The sequence below is a fragment of the Astatotilapia calliptera genome, chromosome 2 (assembly GCF_900246225.1).
Source record: "Astatotilapia calliptera chromosome 2, fAstCal1.2, whole genome shotgun sequence".
In the NCBI taxonomy this organism is placed as follows: Eukaryota; Metazoa; Chordata; class Actinopteri; order Cichliformes; family Cichlidae; genus Astatotilapia; species Astatotilapia calliptera.
The window spans coordinates 30272686-30295044 of NC_039303.1; the positions used below are offsets into that span (position 1 = coordinate 30272686).

At 38.2% G+C, this 22359-nt stretch overlaps 1 protein-coding gene across 2 annotated transcripts in view; it reads right to left on the bottom strand.

Annotated features, from left to right (window-relative positions):
- diaph1 (diaphanous related formin 1) overlaps positions 1 to 22359 on the bottom strand; it is a 101437-nt gene that overhangs the window by 69517 nt on the left and 9561 nt on the right. Inside the window, exons 3-5 of one of the 2 annotated variants that reach the window (XM_026194479.1) lie at positions 2003 to 2029; positions 909 to 1070; positions 240 to 341 (exon numbers count right to left, since the gene is read on the bottom strand). In XM_026194479.1, coding sequence (XP_026050264.1) covers positions 240 to 341; positions 909 to 1070; positions 2003 to 2029 — 291 coding nt within the window. The remainder of the gene's footprint in view (positions 1 to 239; positions 342 to 908; positions 1071 to 2002; positions 2030 to 22359) is intronic. The other variant, XM_026194488.1, reaches the window with a different exon arrangement.

A 22359-nucleotide genomic window follows, 5' to 3' on the forward strand; every position in this document is an offset into this window, starting at 1 on the left:
AACAACAGCAACATAACTATAACCATCCATCAATTTAATGTATGTAAACAGTAAATACATATTAGATTAGTTATTAATTTACTATTTATTAATGACTAATGTCCAAAATGCTTTGGAAAATGTATTCATTCTAGCCGAAGAGAAAAAAAAAAAAAATAAGGACTTGCTTTAAACCGCCAGCACATTCGCTCTAGCACCCTGTACTTGCTATATTTTTTAAAGATATTTGAGGTACTGACAGCTTTAGATGTGTGGAGGTACTGGGAGACCATCTCTCGTTTGATCAAAATGTCTTTCTGTCTCAGAGGCTGCTGCTTTTCCTCATTGAGGTTCATATCCACCTAGAGTAAAAGACAGGAGTAAAGAAAAATAATCAAATGGAACAGAAATAAACATTGAGAGATTTAGCATAAAAATCAATTTGTGTACTCAAGCAATAAAAAAATAAAATGCAGAAATATAATCCATATATTTGATTAATTACATTAGGGGAAATAACCATCTATTCAGAGTCAGCTGTAAGACAGAATTTCTTACTTGTTAAAAGAATTACTGGATGTAACTATTTAAAAACTTTTTCCTTTCAGGATTTCAATCGGTGCCATTTGCTTGTCCCAGGAGATCAGTTATTTGTTTTTTTACATGTCTGTCAAATCCTACTTGCAGCAAGACAGAATAAACTTTTATGCAACTTCACAGTTCTTCTGACATTACAGCAAAGGAAATTTAAGGCTTAAGGGTAACTCCACATTAAGGGTGTTTAAACTGTGAGAAATTCAGTACTTTTGATTGGAATATGCCAAGTTTCTGTAGCTGCACAGGCAAGGTAACGAATATTATATGACACCTCAAAAGCCAAATCATTTATACACAAAAGTGTGTATAGACTCTTTTACTGTCTTTCTCACCAGCATCTGTTCAAACAGTTCCAGGACATATTCATCAGAATGATCATTCATCATGCCACTCTGAGCACTGATCTCATAGCTGGCAGCTGAAGAGTGTCGGTGACCTGGCGGTGGTCCAGGCTTCTCCTTCTCCTTTTTCCTCATGCTGGTGAAACGCTCCAACTGGATTAGCAAACAACATAACAGAGGAACATGACAGAGAGAAAAGTGGTAAGAGAAGAAAACTACAGAGAGTAACCACTGTTCTTATGTTAATGTTAGATATCAAACCATATGTAGTGTTAAAAACTCAAGGGACATTTCTCCCTAACTTTGATATTACATTGCCCCTTTCAGACATGTACCATTTTCCAAAGACCAGGCAGTAATTTTACTTTGTCTCAATCTAAACACAACCTTGACACTGTGCAATATCAGCCAGCCGCACAAGATGCAAAAATAAAGTAAAAATACTAAAACAAATTGTGAATGCAAGGGACACATAACTTGAAGGCAATCTTACTTAGCCTTAATGTTAACTTTAACTCACATCACCAACTATCTTACGTATTCCATGTCTGAAAAGGGAAATTCTTTACAAGAGCAGAAACCTTTTTAAAACTTGAGCTCAAAAGTGGTTTTGCCGCACAAAGTATGCTGTAAACAGAGCATACTCAAATTTTCCAGGAGTCTGGTATATCTCACTTTCTGGCTTTAATGACTTTGAGTGGTAAACATTCAGTATTAGCACAGAGTGTTATTTAATACATGAAAAAAAAAAAAAAGCAAAGAACATGAGCTTCATCATGCATGTCAGCTTGGCACATAATACAGTGACCCTACATAGTGACTCAAAGAAAAATCTGGCATCCTAGCTGCGGGCACATGAAGGCATCACTAGTTTATGTGCCAAGCATTTCATGTTGTCAATGCGCATCTTGAGAAAATGCACATTTAACTTCAGTATAGCACAGGACAAGACACAGATACCAAACAAGTGTGTTATGGTGGGTTAGGCTTGTGACAGACAGTGAGGTGACATTAAATGCATAACAGTTTTATCTGACACACAAGTCAAGCACACGTTTGACAGTGACAAGCTGTAATAAACCTACCTCATCAGGAATCAGCCGTTTGAGTGTCTGTAGAAGAATGAATGAGGGGGAGAAAAATGGCAAAAAAGGGGGGAAGAAAAACCAACCAGATGGCAGGTAAAAGAAATGAAAAAGAGGAGGGAGGGAAAAAAAAAAAAAAGAACCCATTAGATAGAAATCAATGATGGGAAGAAGCAGCTCCAGGAAATCATCTACAGAATTCACAAGCAATTAAGAAAAACCCAGGAAAAAAAAAAAAAGAAAAGAAAGAAAATCTTAATCATTAGCTCTTTTCGCATCTACTCAAAGACCAATGCATCTAAATTAAAGACAGTCTAAGCTAAGGTAAGGAGGACATTTAGAAACATGCAGGTGATAGGCAGTCAATCATCAACAAAGGTGAAGCGTGTGTGTGTGTGTGTGTGTGTGTGTGTGTGTGTGTGTGTGTGTGTGTGTGTGTGTGCAGTCGATGAAGCCATACATAGGAAAAAGTAGCACATTTGTATTTTAGAAAGAAAGGGAAAAGTATCATCATGTCTCTGCCACTAGAGGTCAGGCTATACCCATTAATGTTTCTGTAGGAAATCAAAATAAGTGGACTATATAGCCCTGACAAGAGCTATGTATGAGTAAAACTGAATTGACATCAGTAAAATAAATCAAATATCAAACACTAAAAAGGCATAAAGAAGATTAATACTGATGACATTCTGGAAAGCATCAAAGTAACACAATTTCAATATTCAGCTCTTAATATCAAATTTCTGATTTAATATGTTGGGTTTTTTTGTTCTTTTACAAATTACAAAAAGCATTATGGACTTCCAATTGTTATGTTGCTAACCTACAACACATAAACGCTTACTTATGCCCGACTGATCCTACTTATCATTCAGTTTTGTTCTGAGCTAAAGGAGTCACAATGACCAACACAGAAAAGCTTAACCTTTATGAATTCGTTTAAGACGCACAAACAAAGAGCAAAGCAGGACAAATAAGAAGGCACATTGATTATGGGGAAGACAGTTAAGAAAAAAATGCTTCCGTTTTCACAGCTGCCATTAAATAACAGACCCTCAGCTCACGCACACAGGCACACACCATGAAGATGCCATAAAAGAAAGCTCGTACACATACAAACAAATGTTGTGGTGCTACAGTATTCCGCCCACAAAACGGAAATTTACAGCTGACAGGAGGCACAGTGGATTCTGGGTAATTGCATGGGAAACTGAACAGTAGTCAGGCAGAAAGCAACAGAGATACATGTGGGAGGGAGACACAAAAACCAAGCTTAAATTTGACAAACTGTAAGGTCCGCTTTACAAACCACATGTACAGTTAGGAAAATATGCAATGACAGACACAACAAACTACATTTTTTTGAGCCAGAAGAGTCATGAAGAGGTGGGCTGGACCAAAATAAACAAAAGCATCACTAAGTTGGAAACACTAAACTGTTTAATGAATGAGTAACAGTAACATCACACACTACGTCACAGCAATAGGACGCCTTTTAATAAGCAAGGCAAGTGTTAAGTGACAAAGACATACTACGAGTAATAGTGGATCTGAGTCATGACGTATTATAGAGCAAACGATTCAATTATTTACACAGCCCCACTAGTGCCTCACTAATCCTTAACATAACACCAAATTAATCAACAGAAAAGGCAATTCAATTAAAGAAAAACACATAATCACTAAGACAGTAACACTGACTGAAGTGTTTGCTGATGATGAACAAAATTTTAAATCAACAACCCAAATGACGGAAATATTAATATACCAACTTTGTGCTATTTTATTGCATTGTTACTGTAATACCTGTGGGTTTACCCTGCTGCCCAGACAAAACAACCAAAGCAAGGCATCTGGTTGGAAACTGTGACAGACATTTTCTACAAATTTGCAACATACAAAAAAATTATTAGATTATCAAGAATTAACAGAAAAATTTGTAATGAGAACTCCCTCTCACAGGGCACTAAAGTTTTTTTCCTCTAATGTAAATCAAAAAGCAAACTCAATGAAACTGCTTAATTATAATTTAAAGACCTCCCCTAAGCACAGGCTGCTAGTTAAATGAGCTGATTCATCTTACCATCCTACAGTGAGCATATTAGATGAAGTAGTACATTTTGGGTTTCCTCTTTTTGTAGTCTGGGTAAAGCATTAAGCTGCAAACACATCCCTAAGCAAGTTTTTGTAAACTGTCATAATATGGACACATGCTTTGGAAAAAAAATATGAAAGAAAGCATGGCATTTAAGTCCTTTTGTTCAAGACACTTTATTCAACCCATCCTGTGAGTTATGTTTAATCAACAGTGATGACAGTTGCCAGCGAACTACCATGTGCAATTCCCCCAGTGTTGTTAACTCCCATCAAAAATCTGCAGCAAAAACAGCAAATTTTCTCAAATTCAGCTGATTAAATGGCGACTAGTGTGATCATAAATAACTATAAATTATATGGAGTAGGCTGAAAGAGGGAAAAACTTAGTGTATGGGTGTCTACATTTCTGATTACATGCGCAATCAAAAATGAAAACTCAACAGTTATAAGTGAGGAGAGATTTACAAACGCAAGACGTCAAGAGTGCTGCACTGATTGCTGATTTGCAATTTTAAGTCCAGAACAGACACTCTGTGATCCCTCAATGAAATGCCCTTTACAAAATGCCAACACAACTGCTTACAGTATATACATAGTAAAGGGCGCATATTATAGAGTCCTAAAGGCAGTGGCAAAAATAAAGGCATACAGCTTTTTCTGCGTGTCTGTCTCAGAGACCAGGCAACTGGAGAGAATCAAATCAGCAGATGCATTTTGCTTATGAAAGCAAAATAATGAGCCAGTCACACACTGTTGCCATTTCTGTGTATGTGTGTACCTGCCCATGCACATTTAAGGAGACACTGAGAGAGGTGAGAAAGATTACGTAGATCAGATGAAGAACAAAAACCAAGCAAATGCAGAATGAAGGAAAGCAGACTAGACACTTTTACTGATAAGTGAACAGTAGTGTCAGATGGCCACTCTGAATTAAGACAGTAGGTTAACTGAAAGATCAAGATGATATGGAAAAAAGTAGATTTTTTTGATAGGTTTTGCTAATGTGATATGGGCATGAGAATACCCTGTATTGTACTCGTGTCACTGGAAAAAAAAAAAAAAAAAATACAGTAATCTTAACCTTAAGATTACTGTATACAGGCTATAGCTCAGGTGGCAGAGCAGGTCAGCCACAAATCAGAAGGTCGGTGGTTCGATCCCAGGCTACCTCCTGGCTGCATGCCAAGTATCCTTGGGCAAGATACTAACCCCATGTTTGCCTACTGGTGGTGGTCAGAGGGCCCGGTGGCGCCAGTGTTCAGCAGCCTCGCCTCTGTCAGTGCGCCCCAGGGCAGCTGTGGCTACAATGTAGCTTGCCATTGCCAGTGTGTGAATGGGTGAATGACTGAATGTAGTGTAAAGCGCTTTGGGGTCCTTAGCGCTATACAAATTCAGGCCATTTACCATTTATCAAGTTATTTTAGGGTCTTGGACTTGCCCTCTTTCAAGTCTCTCAAAAGAAGTTCTTTGAGTGTGAGCTTTGACAGGTCCGTTCAAGAACAGATACTTGTCCTGAAGCAAAACCAATTTTCTCATAGCTAGGTACTTTGAATCAGTTGCACTCAAAGGTGAATGCCATTCAGGTCATTATGAAGATTTGTATCAAAACTTTACTGAGCTTAATCAATTATCAATTCTGAACATAGGCATGTATATGAGAAGGATGCAGCAACCATGCCGTCACATACTGGTTTCTAAAGTCCCATCCTGAAGTAGGGCTGGGCGATATATCGAGTTTAAAATATCGATATATTTTCATACGAGATATAAGATGTGACAATATCGTTTATATCGATATAGCCTATGTTACGTTATAGTTATACTTGTGGGGCCGCAGGTTTGCCTCTCTTTCGTCCACTTTTGTCTCTACGCAACGTTACTCGGCCTCGCCTCTCCTTCACTGAACACAACTCCCCCTCCCCCATAGCTTCACCTGCAGGCAATGACAAGATGAAAGCGGAAAATCTCCGTTAGCGAGTTACCGCGGATCGTCCCGTGCGTGGGGCTGGACGGCGTCAACGTGTTAGCGAGCTAACCACGCTAACGAGCTAACCGCGCTAACGACATGCAGCCCGGAGGAGCTGCACGGCCTAAAATCCTTTCATTTTCTCAAAACTCGACAGTGCGCCTTATGTATGAATTCTGGTTGTGCTTACTGAACGCGAACCGATTTTATGTGGTACACAGCGCTCATCAATCTGTCCAAAAATGTTTTAATATGACTTTGCTACGGAGCTGCACTGCTTGATGGATTGTCGGAGGATTACGGCTACCGGGGAGGAGCCTCGCGGAGTGATACGTACTGTGCTGTGTGTATAAGGACCACAAATGGCACCTGTTCAGAGACGTGGTGCAGCTGTGAAATCTGTCTCTTTGTTATTATGCTCAGCGTCTATTAGTTTACATTTTGACTGCACAATTGTGAGCTTTTTGTTATGCACAAAAACAACATTGTTTTCTTTTATTTATGGACCATGATTATTTAATAAATGCTGATAATTTATTTTTAAGTAATTTCTTCATGTACATCTACGCTGTATGTAAATAAAAGTGCCCGTGTGACATCTGGGACACAGTGTGACTAAGAACTCTCTTTTTGTTCTTAACTTATGGCTTTTTAAAAAAAAAAAAAAAAAAATCGAGATATATATCTTATATCGCCATCCAGCTAAAAAATATCGAGATATGAATTTTGGGTCATATCGCCCAGCCCTATCCTGAAGTTTTTGAAAATGAATGTGACATGGAGGGGTCAGTCTGACTGTGAAACCACATGCTCATTGGCTCAGTGACTGAGGCCATAAGCTCAGCATGTTGTTTACAGAGTTCAAGACATTTTCCATAGTCTTGATAACCAAGTGGCAATTGAAAGACCAGCAGTACCTTCAATCTGACCATCTGACAAGTTCTACTCTAAGATGAAACTGTGTCATGCTCATGTTGTACTTTACATACAATTTACCTATTAAACATCATTCCACTTTTACTCAGGAATGGCATCCATCTAGTAGCACACAAAGTGTGCAAAAATGCAGGGTATGAATTCTCTGTGTATATGTGAATTGTGTAAGTTAGTTTCATTTAAATAAATCAGTTGAACAGCAAGTTATTTTTAATTCAACATCTACGCATGTAGGCGTGATGCCAGCATGGATCAAACTGAACTCAGGCAAACTGATTAGAATCTGTGAGGCACGTTACATTTTCTTATCAAACTAGAATTATAGCCACTAGTTGGTGCAGTATTCTGGAAGCGTTGAAGCACTGGGGGGGAAGGCTTTTGCAATTAAATATGTTTAAATCAATAGCCTAAGGATCTTAAACAGAAACTTAAGCTGGATTTACATAATTTTTGTTTTGTCAGCATGATTTACTTATCAGCGGTGACCAGCTACGGATCACTGTCAAGCCCTGCCTATTAGTGGATCACATTTTGATTTTTCTGATTGTGTCTCAGGCTTGTCTTTGAGTTTATGTAGTCCAACTAAATAGCTTTGCATAAAACATCTTGCCCTGTGCAAAAACGAAATCAGGACAGGCCAGGTACTTATCATGTTTCTGTATCTATATTCAATCTAACAAAAAGGCAAAAAATAAATATACTTAAGTAACTGTGGGGAAAGAACTGCAAAATAACATAAATACACCAAATAAATCACAAAAACATAATTCTACCAAAATATAACATACATGGTCACCACCGGTTTATTGCCGTCTGCCTTTTGAATGCACAATGCACTCACTAACACCACAGCAATCATTTTTGTCTCATGGCTTTATAGAAAGAGAAAAAGGAAATAGTCTGCATGTTAAGATGGATACAGCGGACTCGTGTGTGTGTGTGTGTGTGTGTGTGTGTGTGTGGGGGGGGGGGGGGGGGGGTGTTAAGTTGGGGGTTTTTTATCCATTCTAAATTGCAAAAGCAAATAGGAGCCCCCAAATATAATATTTTTACTAAACCTGTGAAGTTAAGTGTCTACAGCACCTTGTCAAATTGGATGTCAGCATTTTTAATGCTCCTAGTTGCCTCACTGACCAACAGACTCAAGATGCATTTAAGTGCACTGATGGGCTATGCGCAGAAGACATAATGATTCTATGTCAGTCCAAGTGGGGCATGTTTACTGCATGACTGCTCCTCATCCCTGCCCCACTGTGTTAATGGAGACACAAAACCCAACCACCCCAACCCACTTTCCACCAAGCAAGTAACAAGAATGTAAGTATTATTCAACATAGTTTTAATAAATGTTTAAAAACAGCCAGGACAATTCCATCTACTTAATTAGATACAGTTAACACTGCAACACAGAAAATAGCCTGTGAGATGGGGCTGTTAACGAGACATGCATTTGCCAAACCAACAATTATCTCAGTCCTTGCTTCAACGGCAATTACTCTGACATAAACACCAGACAAAATTTTAAAATTTTTAACCAACTTTTAAATATGAATAGGTTTTTTGTTGTTGTTGTTGTTGTTGCAGTATTCCTTGGTTCTAACCATTTACCTCTAATAAATTTTAATACACAGGGTTGTATCTTTGCCATTTTTTTCCCCCTATCAAAGTTATTTCTGTTGTATTTGTATTAGCGTCAAAGGCCTGATGGTCACAAAATGCCTTGCAGTAAGAAAATTAAACATATGGACTTGACCTTCAGGCCCTTATACAGTGAAACAGCATCAGATGGTTGAAGAGGAACCCACTCAACCAACAGTTTTCCAGCAGACAACTGCAACATTCCATACATCAATTGATAATTTGGGCTATATCTGGTGATTGGGGCTGGGCCATATTATACCGTTCACGGTAATACCGGTACAATGCTAGGCAACGATAAGAAAATGAAATATCGCGATAGAATATGGGTAAAACGCTCATGCGCAGTGCCGAAAAAGCACGGCGGTAACGGAGAATAAAAATGGGGAAAGCAGATTGTTGAGTGAAACAGATGAACCAGAATTAGTTTGTAAAAATGGTGCAATTTAACTGGTTTGGTGTTTGTCCGTCAGATATACAACAAAGCACATTTTTTTGTAGAACATGCAAGCGGGCTGTCGTTATTGCCGTATTTGTCGGACTAAGGTGCTCGTAAATCTGGGAGTAATCTGGATCCTAAACTCCGTACTTTAAGGTCCCGAAGTCAAACGAACATCACTGAGAGTTAAAAACTGTCTAAATTCTTCCATCTTTAATAAAACGATCAGCGTTGCTGCTTTACCAGGTTTAACTATGATGTTTAATATCCAGGCATTCATGGAAACAGAATTCATTACATTTAACGGAGTTAGAAGTTAGCGGAAGTTAGCTCGCTAGTTACCTAAGCATAATACAGCATGTTCTGACAGAGATTTCTGAAGAAAAAAAAAAATCAAACGTACAGCTCTGCTATCACTTCCAACATATATGAAGACAGGAAGCTACACAGCAGTGACATTTGTAGGGTTACTGAAGTTGGGCTAGCTGGTATTTAATGATGTGCTACGTGATCGCTAGCGACACAGCTAGCATAACAAACAGTGAAGCTGAAGGATGAACGCTAACTTTTCCACTCGATAAAAGTTAACGTGAAGGTTCCTGATGGTTAGCGACAAATGCAATCGCATGGCAGGATGCTGTAAACGGACCAAACTTCAGTCAGGAGAACTGAGATAATCCATCCACAATACGAGGTTAGTCATTAAAATACTGCAACAACATGGGAATAGAGCAGCTGTGATAGAATACAGCATTAACGAATCAATGGTACGCAAGTGGAGGAAGAAAGAAGAATGAGTTGAATAAAGTTTGATTTATCTGACTGCTTTGTTGCCTTATAATCCCTTGCACCTTATTGTCAGAAAAATACATATTTGACTTTTTTTATTTGGCACACTGCAGTTTAATGTAGCAAAGCACCTCTTTTTAACTTCAGTGGATATTATACATGGTTATGCTCAGGATATGTCAGCCCATTTATACTGGAAATGCCTTTTGGTTAAAATTTCACAAAGGAATTTGCATTTGCACTGTTAAAAGTTCATATAGCTTTAATGCACATAAAAAACAGCTGCTTGTTTAAGTAAAATAAATGGATTGGGGTTTTTTTGCGCTAGTAAAGTTGTGGAGTTGTGTTTTGTCTCGCAGAAATTATATCGTCAGTTATATCGTTATCGCAAATTTTCAAATATATATCGTGATAAATATTTTTGGCCATATCGCCCTGCCCTACTGGTGATAAAACTCATACAGTTACAACTGAAATTATAATCCCATTGTTCTTAAGTCAATATTCCCAATAATTAACCCTAGTATTACTTCTGGGCAGTAGCATTGGCCTTTGAGTGCTCTTGCAAAAGAATTTAACTAAGCCAAACAAGTGCACATGAGGAAATACAAAGACAAAACACACATCAGCAGCCATACAAAGCTCTATGTAGGGTATAATGGGAGGAGGGGAGAATAAACAACTCATATTTACAAAAAAGATTAAAACTATAATTTAGAAAGGACAGAGATTTTAGAAATGCGTTTCACATAAAAAGTTATTTAAAGACAGAAACTCTGAGTCATAGATACTAATAGCACACAATTCAATGACCTCAGTGGGAGGAGGGTGGAGGTAGGCACTCTACATTCATATGGGTCAAAACAGAAACAAACCAAAAGCACTAACATAATACAATCAGCCCCTAAATACCAACTTTATCTTGATCACCCTGCAATATTAGCAGCAACCCCCACTTCCCCACCCACTGTCCTCACTTATAGCAAAGAAGCTTGAATGAGGCACTTTTTTTATCCTCACTATTCAAAGGACCAAACTGTAGTGTCAACCCATTTCTAATATATAACACATATATTCCCATTGTTTAAGATTTTATATTTCAAAAATTATATTATTCTACTCATATGCAAATTTCAAACATTCAAGATATTATTTGATTGCTATTAGTCTTTAAGCCTATTTTTAAAGTTATGGAACAAATGCAATATGTAACACCCATGAACTGCACAAGTACCAATTAAGATTTCCACTGGTTCACTGGAAATTCAGTCACTTAGCCTGGAGCTATGATGCCTCCAAATGAGCAGTACCTTTGGAAGCTGATTTGTTTCATGACTGAACGCTTCAAAGACCTCAGCAGACTGCACACTTCTTACCACATTTTAACACAGACAAAAAAAAAAAAAAAAAGCCCCTGGTAAGATGTTAGTGCTTCAAGTAATAGTTATATCCAGACCAAGTCTCAAGTAATGCTCTGCCACACAGAGCATTTAAACTCATAACAAGAAAGGAATGTCAATTGGAACCCACAACAGCACCGCTAACACACAAACCCTAATTCACATATTGTTTACAAATCTCAAGCTATAATATTCATCTTATGACAAGAAGACAACTGTCAAACCTATAAAACCTACCTATACTACATTAGCTTACTTGGAGATATAGGACGTGATTTCCAAACAACTGATTTAATCTTTGAGATCCTATTTTAAATACAATACTTTTTATATGCCTGGGCATATTCTGGAAATTGTAGGTTCTGTGTAATTCTGTGCTATAACTCCATTTGATATTAATTTATCATGTTAGATATCCAAATTATATTCAAATGTCAAATGCACAATGCACAAACTGACAAACCTATAACTGACTACACTGTATGCAAAGGCCTGTACATTCCAATGTCCCTGTAAGAATGCAGTTGTGGTTCAGGTTGTGGTTGTTTGTTCCTAAAAAACAAAAGGAGAAGACAATATTTCAAATTTCACATCATGTTGCAGTTTTTCATTAGCTTATATTGCCAGAAGGCACTTTTCAGAGACCATTTAGACATTTAGATCTAGCATGTCATCACTAGATGAATATATTATCTGCTTCGTTGTGTTATTAGACCAATTCAAATAAAAAATAAAAATAAAAAAAACCACACACACACACACACACACACACACACACACACAACACTTTTTCAAGTAGGCCAGTGAGTTTTTCTCTTCTCCAGAACAGATGCTTCCATTTCCATGTGTTCCTTTAGCTCACGAGACACTGTTGACACATTGACAATGTTAGCATTATGCCAACTTCTCCAGACAGATGGCATATTTGTGCTTAGGGCTGTTCATTTCAGCTTGAGCAGAACTCCCAAGACAGCTAGGTTTTGCAACAGTTTGAACTAAGAGTTTCCTTTTACACTTTCTTTAAGTGGTGGATTGTCTGCACTGATGGTTAATCATGCTCCATGCAAGAACTAAATTTATTCGTCGTATTAACATCCTTGCTTTGATTTAGAACTTTTGATGTTCCTTATAAACTCTACCATCTGGCAGAAACAAACCAAGATCCCCTATGACAGATGTTTTATAAAGGACTTTTTAGGAAAAATGAGAGCGTATAAAATAGGGTTGTGCACGACTGACTAATCATTGCTACTGTCACTACTCTGTACCACACATACTAGTTGTTTAATCTATTTTTTCATTTTTATTTTAATTGATACCCAAGGCTGGTAAATAGTTGTCCTAATGTTATGCAGTTATCTGCCACCAGATGGAGCATCATTGGTGAGAAAAAGCCATAAATCTGTTATTCTCAGCCTGATTTTTTTTGTTAACTCCATTATTGCTAGTTCTCTTAAAGACAAAAAAATTAAAATTAATTAATTAATTAATTAATTAATTAATTAATTAATTAATAATAGCATGGTGGCACGGTGGTTAGCACTGTTGCCTCACAGCAAGAAGGTCCTGAGTTCAATTCCACCAATTCCACAGTCTTTCTGTGTGGAGTTTGCATGTTCTCCCCGTGTTTGCGTGGGTTCTCTCCAGGTACTCCGGCTTCCTCCCACCGTCCAAAGACATGCAGCTTGTGGGGATAGGTTAATTGGATAATCCAAATTGCCACTAGGTGTGAATGTGCGAGTGAGTGTGAATGGTTGTCTGTCCCTATGTGTTAGCCCTGCGACAGACTGGCGACCTGTCCAGGGTGTACCCCGCCTTTCGCCCTATGACAGCTGGAATAGGCTCCAGCGCCCCCCGCGACCCTGAAAAGGATAAGCGGAAGCAAATGGATGGATGGATGGATAATAATAAGAATAAGATTACAGATCCAAGCGGGAGAAATTAGCTTTCTCTAAAAAGTGGATGGGCTTTTCACCTGGCAATAGGGTAAGGAGCTCAGTCACTCTGGTTGGGCTCAAAGTAGAATACCGTTTCTCCATATTGAAAGGAGCTAGCTGAGACAGACACCTCCTGTATAACTTGTTCCAACTGGGTATGTCCTACTGGGAGGAAGCCCCAGACCGCTGGTGTGATTATTTCATTCAGCCAGCCAGGGAATGTGTCAAAGTTTCCCCGGATAAGCCGGAGGCGGTGGCTTGCGAGAGGGAGGTCTGGCCTTCCCTGCTTCTGCCCCTGTGACTTGACTTCAGATAAGCAGAAGAAAATGAATGGATGATTTACCATTTGTTTTATTTTAGATTTCAACTTTTATTTAAGTGGCTGTCATGAATTTTCCACCAGCATGCATCGTTCATAATGCACGGCATGCTGCACCATACTTTTCAGTGACAGCTTATTCCTTTTTCGGATGTTAATTTGTCACATTTTAATAATAATTTAACATCTTTTATAGTTTAAATATGGTATTAAAAAAACTGGTTATATCAGTTTATTTTAAGTGATTTTCTTCTTTGTTGCCAATTGCAATGTTGATGATGCAAGCTGCCACACAGTTAAATAACATGATTCATTGTTGAAAATGTGACTAATGCTTTAAAATACTTTTGTTTAATGAGCTTTTGACATTACACATTCTCAAATTTAATGAGAGCGTGTCTTAGTTTTAGACTTGTCGGCTAGTGTAAAAAATATTTTTTCCCCCCCATGTTGTCCACTAACAAATTAGTCACCAGGAGCATCACTAGCACATATTGTTGTATATTGGATTAATAAAGTATGGGTGTAAGGCACCTGGTAACCACAACACTACAGGACATGTAAACACAGCCAATAAACATTCAGAATTCTCAACAGGTGATACGTTTTCTTCCCAAGTATAATTAAGCTCAGAGACAAAATGAATAAAGTTAACTTGTGAAACTTATTTGTCTGTTATCACCAGTTGGCAGGTAGCTGTAAGCTCTCTGATGAGGAGAACAGAGGCTAAAAAGAGGTAATTCTCGTTCGCCTTATCTGTAGTTCTTCGGACTCCAGTTCCCCTGGCTTCCCAGGGTGCTGTGTTATCAGACATGTAATGTTCACGTTCTCTGATTTCTGCAAGACTGTGGTTCATTAAACTTCATTCTTCATGTATGACAAAAATATATATATTTTTTTCATTTTTAGCTTGTCTCCTGTTAGTTTAGTTTCTCTATTGGTAAACCTCAGCACCGTGATAATCAGTGGGTTCTCAACCACACACTGCAATCCCCAATACATTAGCTCCCTTGCTTGCTTAGCCACTAAAAACGGATCCCAAGACCTCATCTTCAAGATCTGTAGGATGTTGACCATGAAAGTTTGCCTGAGCTTATCACTGAGATGTTCCAACTGCTGATAACCATGTTAAAGATGCTCACTGTCATGACATGACATTTGAGACTTGCATGACCCCTTTTCAAGACAAACTCCTCTATATGTCTTTACTTGATACTACAAAAAAAAAAAAAAAAAAAAAAAAAAAAAAAAGAACAAAACTGAATTAGAAGAGTCCATTACTAAATTTGGTTGTATATCAGATGGTCCAACCCACAGATTAACTACCTAACATTAAGTGGAAGAGGTTTATTATTCTGAATAACTGCTAACATTAATGTGAGAGAAAAAAAACAAAAGCTAGGAGACAGAGTAGCTACTTCTGTTTAATCTAAAGAGCTTAGAAAGCAAAGCGTCTGGTCTTCTTTAAGTTCAGTTCTTTAAGTTTAAGTTAACTTAAAGAACTGAACTTAAAGAAGTCCAGTTCTATCTATAGTTTCATTTTACGCTATCGTTTGTTTCGTGGTGTCACAAAATAAACTGTTTATGGCAATATTTTTTCGTCGTTTTGATAGTCACTGTAGTGGCTATATTAATTTCTTAAAGTTCTCTCTTTCTCTTATATTTAATATAACCACACTACGGACGGACAAGCGCCTGTTTTTATGTGTTGTCGTTAGCAACAACGACGGTAAAACCATAGCATGTCCGCTTGTTTATTTTCCACATAAAACTCTCAAAATAAAGCTCAAGATCCTGTTTACACTTTTCAAAATAAACTGAATCACGTGAAAGAATATGCAGAGTATTTACGGATGAGAAGTAAAATGGAATATTATGTTTTTGTTCCTGCAAGCTCTTTTTATGCAATTTTTGCAAAGCTATATGTGGAAGGAAACCGTGACCGAGGACAAGCTGATGGCATAAGATGTAAGTACAACTCCTCTGGTTTCATATGGAAAAAAATTTATTGTGCTAGCTTAGCGTTCAGGTTCTACAGGGATTTAAAAATAGTTACACAAAACGAGCATGCTGCTCTGACCGGCTTTAAAGGTTTAACAATAACAATGTATTGAATAATGACTTTAAAAAATAATATAAAATAGTGTGCAAATACTGATAACAGTGCAAATGTTTGCAATATAAGAAATAAATGAAAAATGTGAACTTTGCAGTGTTGCTCTGTGGTGCAGCTACAACACCATAGCAAAGTTTACACACTGTGTCTACTTGATCCACGTCTGACTCCGCGAAGCCATAATGTTTCCACACCACTTAAGTTTATTTTTTTTTTACCTCTCTTTTCAACCAACGGCAGTCCACTCCTCTCCAAATAACTTCTGCTTAGCTTTCCGAGCTTCCCTCGGGTCCTCTTAATTGTTGTGACGCGTGTTCGAAATGCAGAGCAGTGCGCTTGATTTGCCACATGGAGCAGCGCGAGAGTAAAGCATGAGGGAGGGGCTAATAATCGGCTCAGTCATTTTTAATGATCGTTGAAAGCCCAGATCGTAATCGTGATTAAAATTCGATTAATTGAGCAGCCCTACTGCCAGGTGCTAAAAAAATAACCCTTAGACTCAAACGTTAGAACAGGCTTTTCCCCGCAGCACGCCGTGTAATAAATGCTCACAAAGAAAACGGCGGCTGTTACAACTTAGGTCTAAAAATGTATAGTTTAATGCATCGGTTAAAAAAAACTCGACTCCAGGTACACGACGCCCAGCTGGAAACACTTTCCGCAAGTCGAGCTGCCCGAGATTCACAGAAAATGTTAAATTTTTGTGATTTATATCATTATCGGGACGATAGATGTTTTATATCAGGATATGAGATTTTGGTCATATCGCGCAACCCTAGTATTCGCTTCGTAACCATCATTAGGTAAATTAACATAAACATTACTGTACAAACAATAACTCAAACAATGCAACGCAATAACTTTACTCTCAAAAACTAACCCTTTCAGAGTTGACATCACTGCTCCAGGGTGCCAGTGTTTTAAATGCTTGTGCACTGCAGTAGCGCCATTGAAGGAAAATGCCACTTTGCACAGTCTGCATTCAACTTTGTGAAAATGCTTTCACTTTTTTTTTTTCTTTTTCTTTTTTAAATCTCCCTTTCCATTTTCTTCTGTCATCCTGTTTTACGATTCAACATTCTTCAGCACTCCGTACCGGGTGCGGTCTTTGCAGACGATAAACAGCAATACTCCCCCCATAGCTTCCATTAGTCTACTGCAGTAACAAATGACGCGTCAACAATAATATTTGCGTCATTGATTATGGCGATGAATCATTGCAGCCCTAGTAAGCAGCCCATCTGGCTCACTCCTTGGCCCATGCTGCTGATGTTTCAAAGAGACGGGAACTTTGTATGCACTGGGGTTTTATAAAAAGGTGAGGCAGGTGAGGCAGGTGTGCCCCCCGACCCAATAAGGCAATGAGTGCAAAACACTGACTTGGTGCTGAGGCAGAGTGTCAAGAAGAAAAACTGCTTTTACAGATCATCTCCATTTGGTCAGTGTCTTCAAACTAGCATACATTTTTGTCCTCCACAAACATTTGTCAGAACAACATGTAGGCCCATGCTGTTTACAGTCATGGTGATGCACAGAGCAGTCTGAGATTAGCTATAATCTCTAGGTGAAGACTGGGGAGAGTCAAGGAGGACTGACATGGTAATCCTGACTAAGCCCCCCGTACATAAGATAGGTATGACACGAGTTGGGAGGATTCATATCTGTGTATGACATGAGGGCCCGGTGGTGCCAGTGTTCGGCAGCCTCGCCTCTGTCAGTGCGCCCCAGGGCAGCTGTGGCTACAACGTAGCTTGCCATTGCCAGTGTGTGTGAATGGGTGAATGACTGAATGTAGTATAAAGCGCTTTGGGGTCCTTAGCGACTGAGTAAAGCGCTATACAAATGCAGGCCATTATCCATAGATCATGTTTACCATTGTATGACTAAGGCTACATTCACACTGCAGGTAAAAGCGCATCAAATCCGACTTTTTTGACCCTATGCGACCCATATCTGATCATGGTATGACAGTTTAAACAGCACAAATCCGATATTTTCAAATCCGACCTAGGCCACTTTGGTATGTAGTACTGAATCCGATACATATCTGATGTTTTAGAAAGCGACTGCTGTTTGAATGGTCAAGTCGTATTAAATCCGTCTTTTACGTCAATGACACAAGACAGATGCCAATTATCAGCGGCGGAGATGACAAACGAGAAATCATTGTGGCCATTGTTAAAGCACGGGCTCTTTTTTATTTTTCCCCTCAGTGTCCTTCTTACACTAATTAATTTGTCAAAATTCGGTCAGTTACTACTGTGCAGAAATTGATAGACTGCTGCAACAACACCTACTAGCTCTGTAGCCACCATTTTTACTTCCGTAAACAGAGCGCATTATGTGTGACGTCTTCTTTTGCGCATGCGGCCCGCTTTGAGGGCCGTGAACCAATCACACTAGAGTGCGTTTGCTGTCACATTTTATTTGTAGTGTGAACAACCGGGCGGGGGCGGGGGGGGGGGCCTATTTGATAAAAATATCAGAATTGAGCATTAACCTCCTAGGACCTGGCGTCCACATATGTGGACATCACATTTTGGGTTATTTACAAGATATCCGCTCACGAGGACATTACACTGCTGCTGTTCCATCAAAATTTTAAACGAGTATCCTCATATGTGGCTCTTATTTTTCTTAAAAACCCAAAAAATAAAAATAAAAAAATCTGGTAATTCTTTGTTTTTACATTCATCAGGCCCCAGTGTGGCCAAATATCAAAGGGAAATTAAAAATGCATGCCGTGGACAAGTTCGGGTCTTAGGAGGTTAAGACCTGCAGTGCGAACATAGCCTAACAGACAACAGTACTGTGATCAGGCAAACACATTTCTTCTTATATTTCAAGAGGATCGTCTTTATTTTCATCAGGATCACTAGAACAACAACTGTCCTAGTGAGATCTGAGTTTTCAACCCCAATATCCTCAGCTCAACAAACTCAAAAAGCATCCTACTATAGTACAAAGGGGAAAAAAATAAAAATCCTAAGAGACATACTGCCAATAAATTTGTCTAGTGAGAAGCAGTAGTAGTAGTTCACAATGTGTCACAAATGCCAGAAAAGACCATCTAGTGACACCTAAAAATTCTGGCAAGCTATTCAACAATCCAACAGGCAATTCAGAAGAAGTATAGTGGCAGCTTAAGAAGCTAGATCTTTCCCAGTCCCAATCCTAACCCTATCATACAACTAGAACAATAAGCTTTTGACTGACTGATAATAATACAACTACAGCCAGAAATATTTTAAGATTTAAAATCAATTAAACATTAATATAGTAACAAGTTTTTAAAAGCTTATTAAAAGAGAGAAAGTAAGGAAAAGGCTCTAATTCACACCATCAGAAAGCCAAGAGCAACATGTGTCAAGCTTTAAAAAGGCATTATGAGAAGTGGTAGCATCTAAGAACTCTACAGTATGCTATTTTCACACTTCTGTCTTTCACTAACACTAGAGGAAACAGCTAATTAGACACGCCACATATATAAAGTGCAAAACAAAATGTGTCAGGAACTTCATCATTAAAAAATGAATAGAAAATTTATTGTATTACTATAACACCTTTTTAAAGTAGTTATTAGCTGAAAATCTATTTAAGATTTTGTTAAAGGTTAGGGACTGCCACTTCCTATGTATGTGGCACATTTTGGGGTAGTCTTCAGTCAAAACACCATAACAAATTCAACTGGATTATATTTTGTAGAGACCAGAATATTAAAAATGTCTGGACCTTGAAACTCAACAGTAGAAAAGCATCCCAATTTTCTCAGGACATACAGTTACTCGTCCATCTCAAACCTGTAAAACATGTCAATTTGGTTCCATAGATAAATCCCTTTCCTGCATTTTTTTTTTTTTTTAAATCAGTAGAGCCTTTGAGAGAGACCATTAACATATGTGCTAACCCACTGGTAGCTCCTGGCACAATTGATGGAAAGGGAGGAAAGAGAGAGATAAGGTTAAGTTATAATGGGGACGAATAAGGAAGCATCCTGTTCGCTATTTTGCACAACTTCCTGCCACAGCCCTTAGAATTTGAGAAATAATACAGCAGGGTGGAAACACTGACATTTCCGTGGCGTGTATATGACTGAGCATGCATGCGTGTGCACACAATGTGAAAAAATAATCAAATAAAAAAAAAAAAAAAATAGGAGAAGTAAGAAGTAACAACTGACAAAATAAGCGTGAACACCAACTGTGATGAGGCTATTTAAGTAGCTTGCAACAGTGGAGCCTGTTTAATAAGTTTCAACTAAACAGCCTTCAAGTTGCAGTGGATTAAAGTGTTGGAAATATTCAACAGATGTAAGCAGCATGTGCACATCGGCATTTGGTGAAGTGATATAAGTGAGGAAAAATGAGCATGACAAAGAATGACACAGAAACATAATGCTCAGTTTGTCCTACTGGCTCTTTCGATCATACTACAAAACACAAGCAACCAGCAGACACACCTCTAAGCTACTGCAGACCGGAAGGCGTGTTCCTGTACAGACAATGCACACTACTGACACCCAAAAATGAAACCTACTCCATCTGACAAGATCAAGATGGAGTTGTGATGACAGTTTCTGTTTCTTGTGACTGACAGTTGACCGTTCTTCATTTCCCCCCACTCTCTCTTATGATTAACAACTAGTACATCTATATGGAATACAAAAGAATACTTTGATGACAACCACCATTCTCTCCTTGCAGTTTTGTGGCCAATAAACAAATAAAATAAAATTTAAAAAGAAATGTTAGCTTACATATCAAAAACTTCTTACTGATGATGCTTACTAAGCAAACACCGCGTGAAAATGCAAAAGTAAACAATTAAACAGGAGTAGCTACATTGTCCCCTTATTTTTATTTTTAGTCGATTACCAAAATAATCTTTAGTTGCAGTATGAGTGGCCAATATAGATCAAGTCTCCCACTACATGTTGTTTTAAAGCTGCATCTTAAGATTACTGTCATTATGTATTCATTGTCTGAAGTGATTGTAACTCTTAAATCATAAAAATAAGACAAAGCCACACAAAGCCACAGAAACTTTGAAAATAAGATAAAGTAATCTAATGTTCATGTGTCTTCAGAGGAGCAACACAAACACTTTGATAATAAGACATTTGTGTAATATAACATATATCTTGGCAGTTGGTTTAATTTTTTTTCCAGCTCATGTAATTTTTATATTATTTTGTTTGAAAAATGCAAACAGAAAACTGAGATAAACATGCATTCATTCTGACAGCAACTATCACAGGGCATACGCGACAGACACTTCATGCTGAACCAAACTCATTCGGTCATGCATCCGTAACACTTCTACTTTGCAGTTTTATGTTAACATGCTCTAATTATGTCCTATATTTTCTAAGGCAAAAGACATGTTAACAGGAAAAGTCTCTTTTGCAAAAGTAACCTTTAATCAAAAAAGTCTAACAAAGATAGTGGAAGACTGAGACTTATAAAAATAAATAAATAAAAATAAATAAAAAATACACACACCCAACAACCCAGATGAGATTACGTTCTAAGTATTTGTATTTCAGTGGTGTACCTGCTTTGCATTCAAGTGTGTGCGTTTCAAAGAATTTTTATTACACAACTCAGCTCTCACATCCAGTCGGAACAGGCTTCAGAGAAAGCAGCTGCTTTCTGATCTGTGCAGTGCAACAGCAACAAAGCAAAAAGGGACTACAGTATATATGCTCACCCCTTTAGAATCATTCTAGTGATGTGGCTAATGTGGATGTTAGATAAAAGGTACATTCGGCTGCTCCCTTATTTCCACGGGTTTTGCTCCAGAGGATGGACCAGCACGTTTTATTTGGCAAAGACTTCATGTCGGATGCACCCTTCCCAATTATCCAGACTTGGAACACCAGGAGTACACCATCTTATGACCACCTGTGGCTAGGTTTGTGGTTATTGGATAACTGCTAATAGATAAGCAGCTATGATAATTGTTTAATATTATTAGTTTTAAAGTGTTGTTCAGAGTTGTGAACATCAACTACTGCTAGTGAAGAGAGAGGTTGTGTACTTGCCTGGCTGCAACAGTGCTGTGTGCAGTTGTGTGTGCAGTTGTGTGTGCATTCGAGGCAGGGAAGACAGCACTGCTTGTATTGATAGAGTAATTTTTAGTATTGATTAGTACCTTAGAATGTTTTTTTCTGACAACCCTAGTCTGGCATGTCCAGACTAGGCATTCCCTGCCTCGAATGCACACACAACTGCACACAGCACTGTTGCAGCCAGGCAAGCACACAACCTCTCTCTTCACTAGCAGTAGTTGACGTTCACAACTCTGAACAACACTTTAAAACTAATAATATTAAACAATTATCATAGCTGCTTATGTATTAGCAGTTATCCAATAACCACAAACCCAGACATACAATTCAATATTTATTCTTAGTATTATGCAAATAATCTGTCAAGTTTTGGTTGTACAAGATTTATTCTTTATCAGTGTCGAGTGGATATCTGTTAGTTAACAGGAATTTCACTCTCTTGTAGTTGATCCAGAGTTGTATAGATTCTACCTCATTCACTGTTTTGTGTGGCTTAAACCAGTTAACAAGCTTCCTATAGCCAGGCTGATGTCAACAAAACAGTGTAAACAGCAGGCAGACTTTCAGTTTCTCACCTGTCTGTGGTCAACTTGAGCTTCTTAAGCATAAAAAACTATGCATTTTGACAGAAGGTACAGTGTCATTGCTGT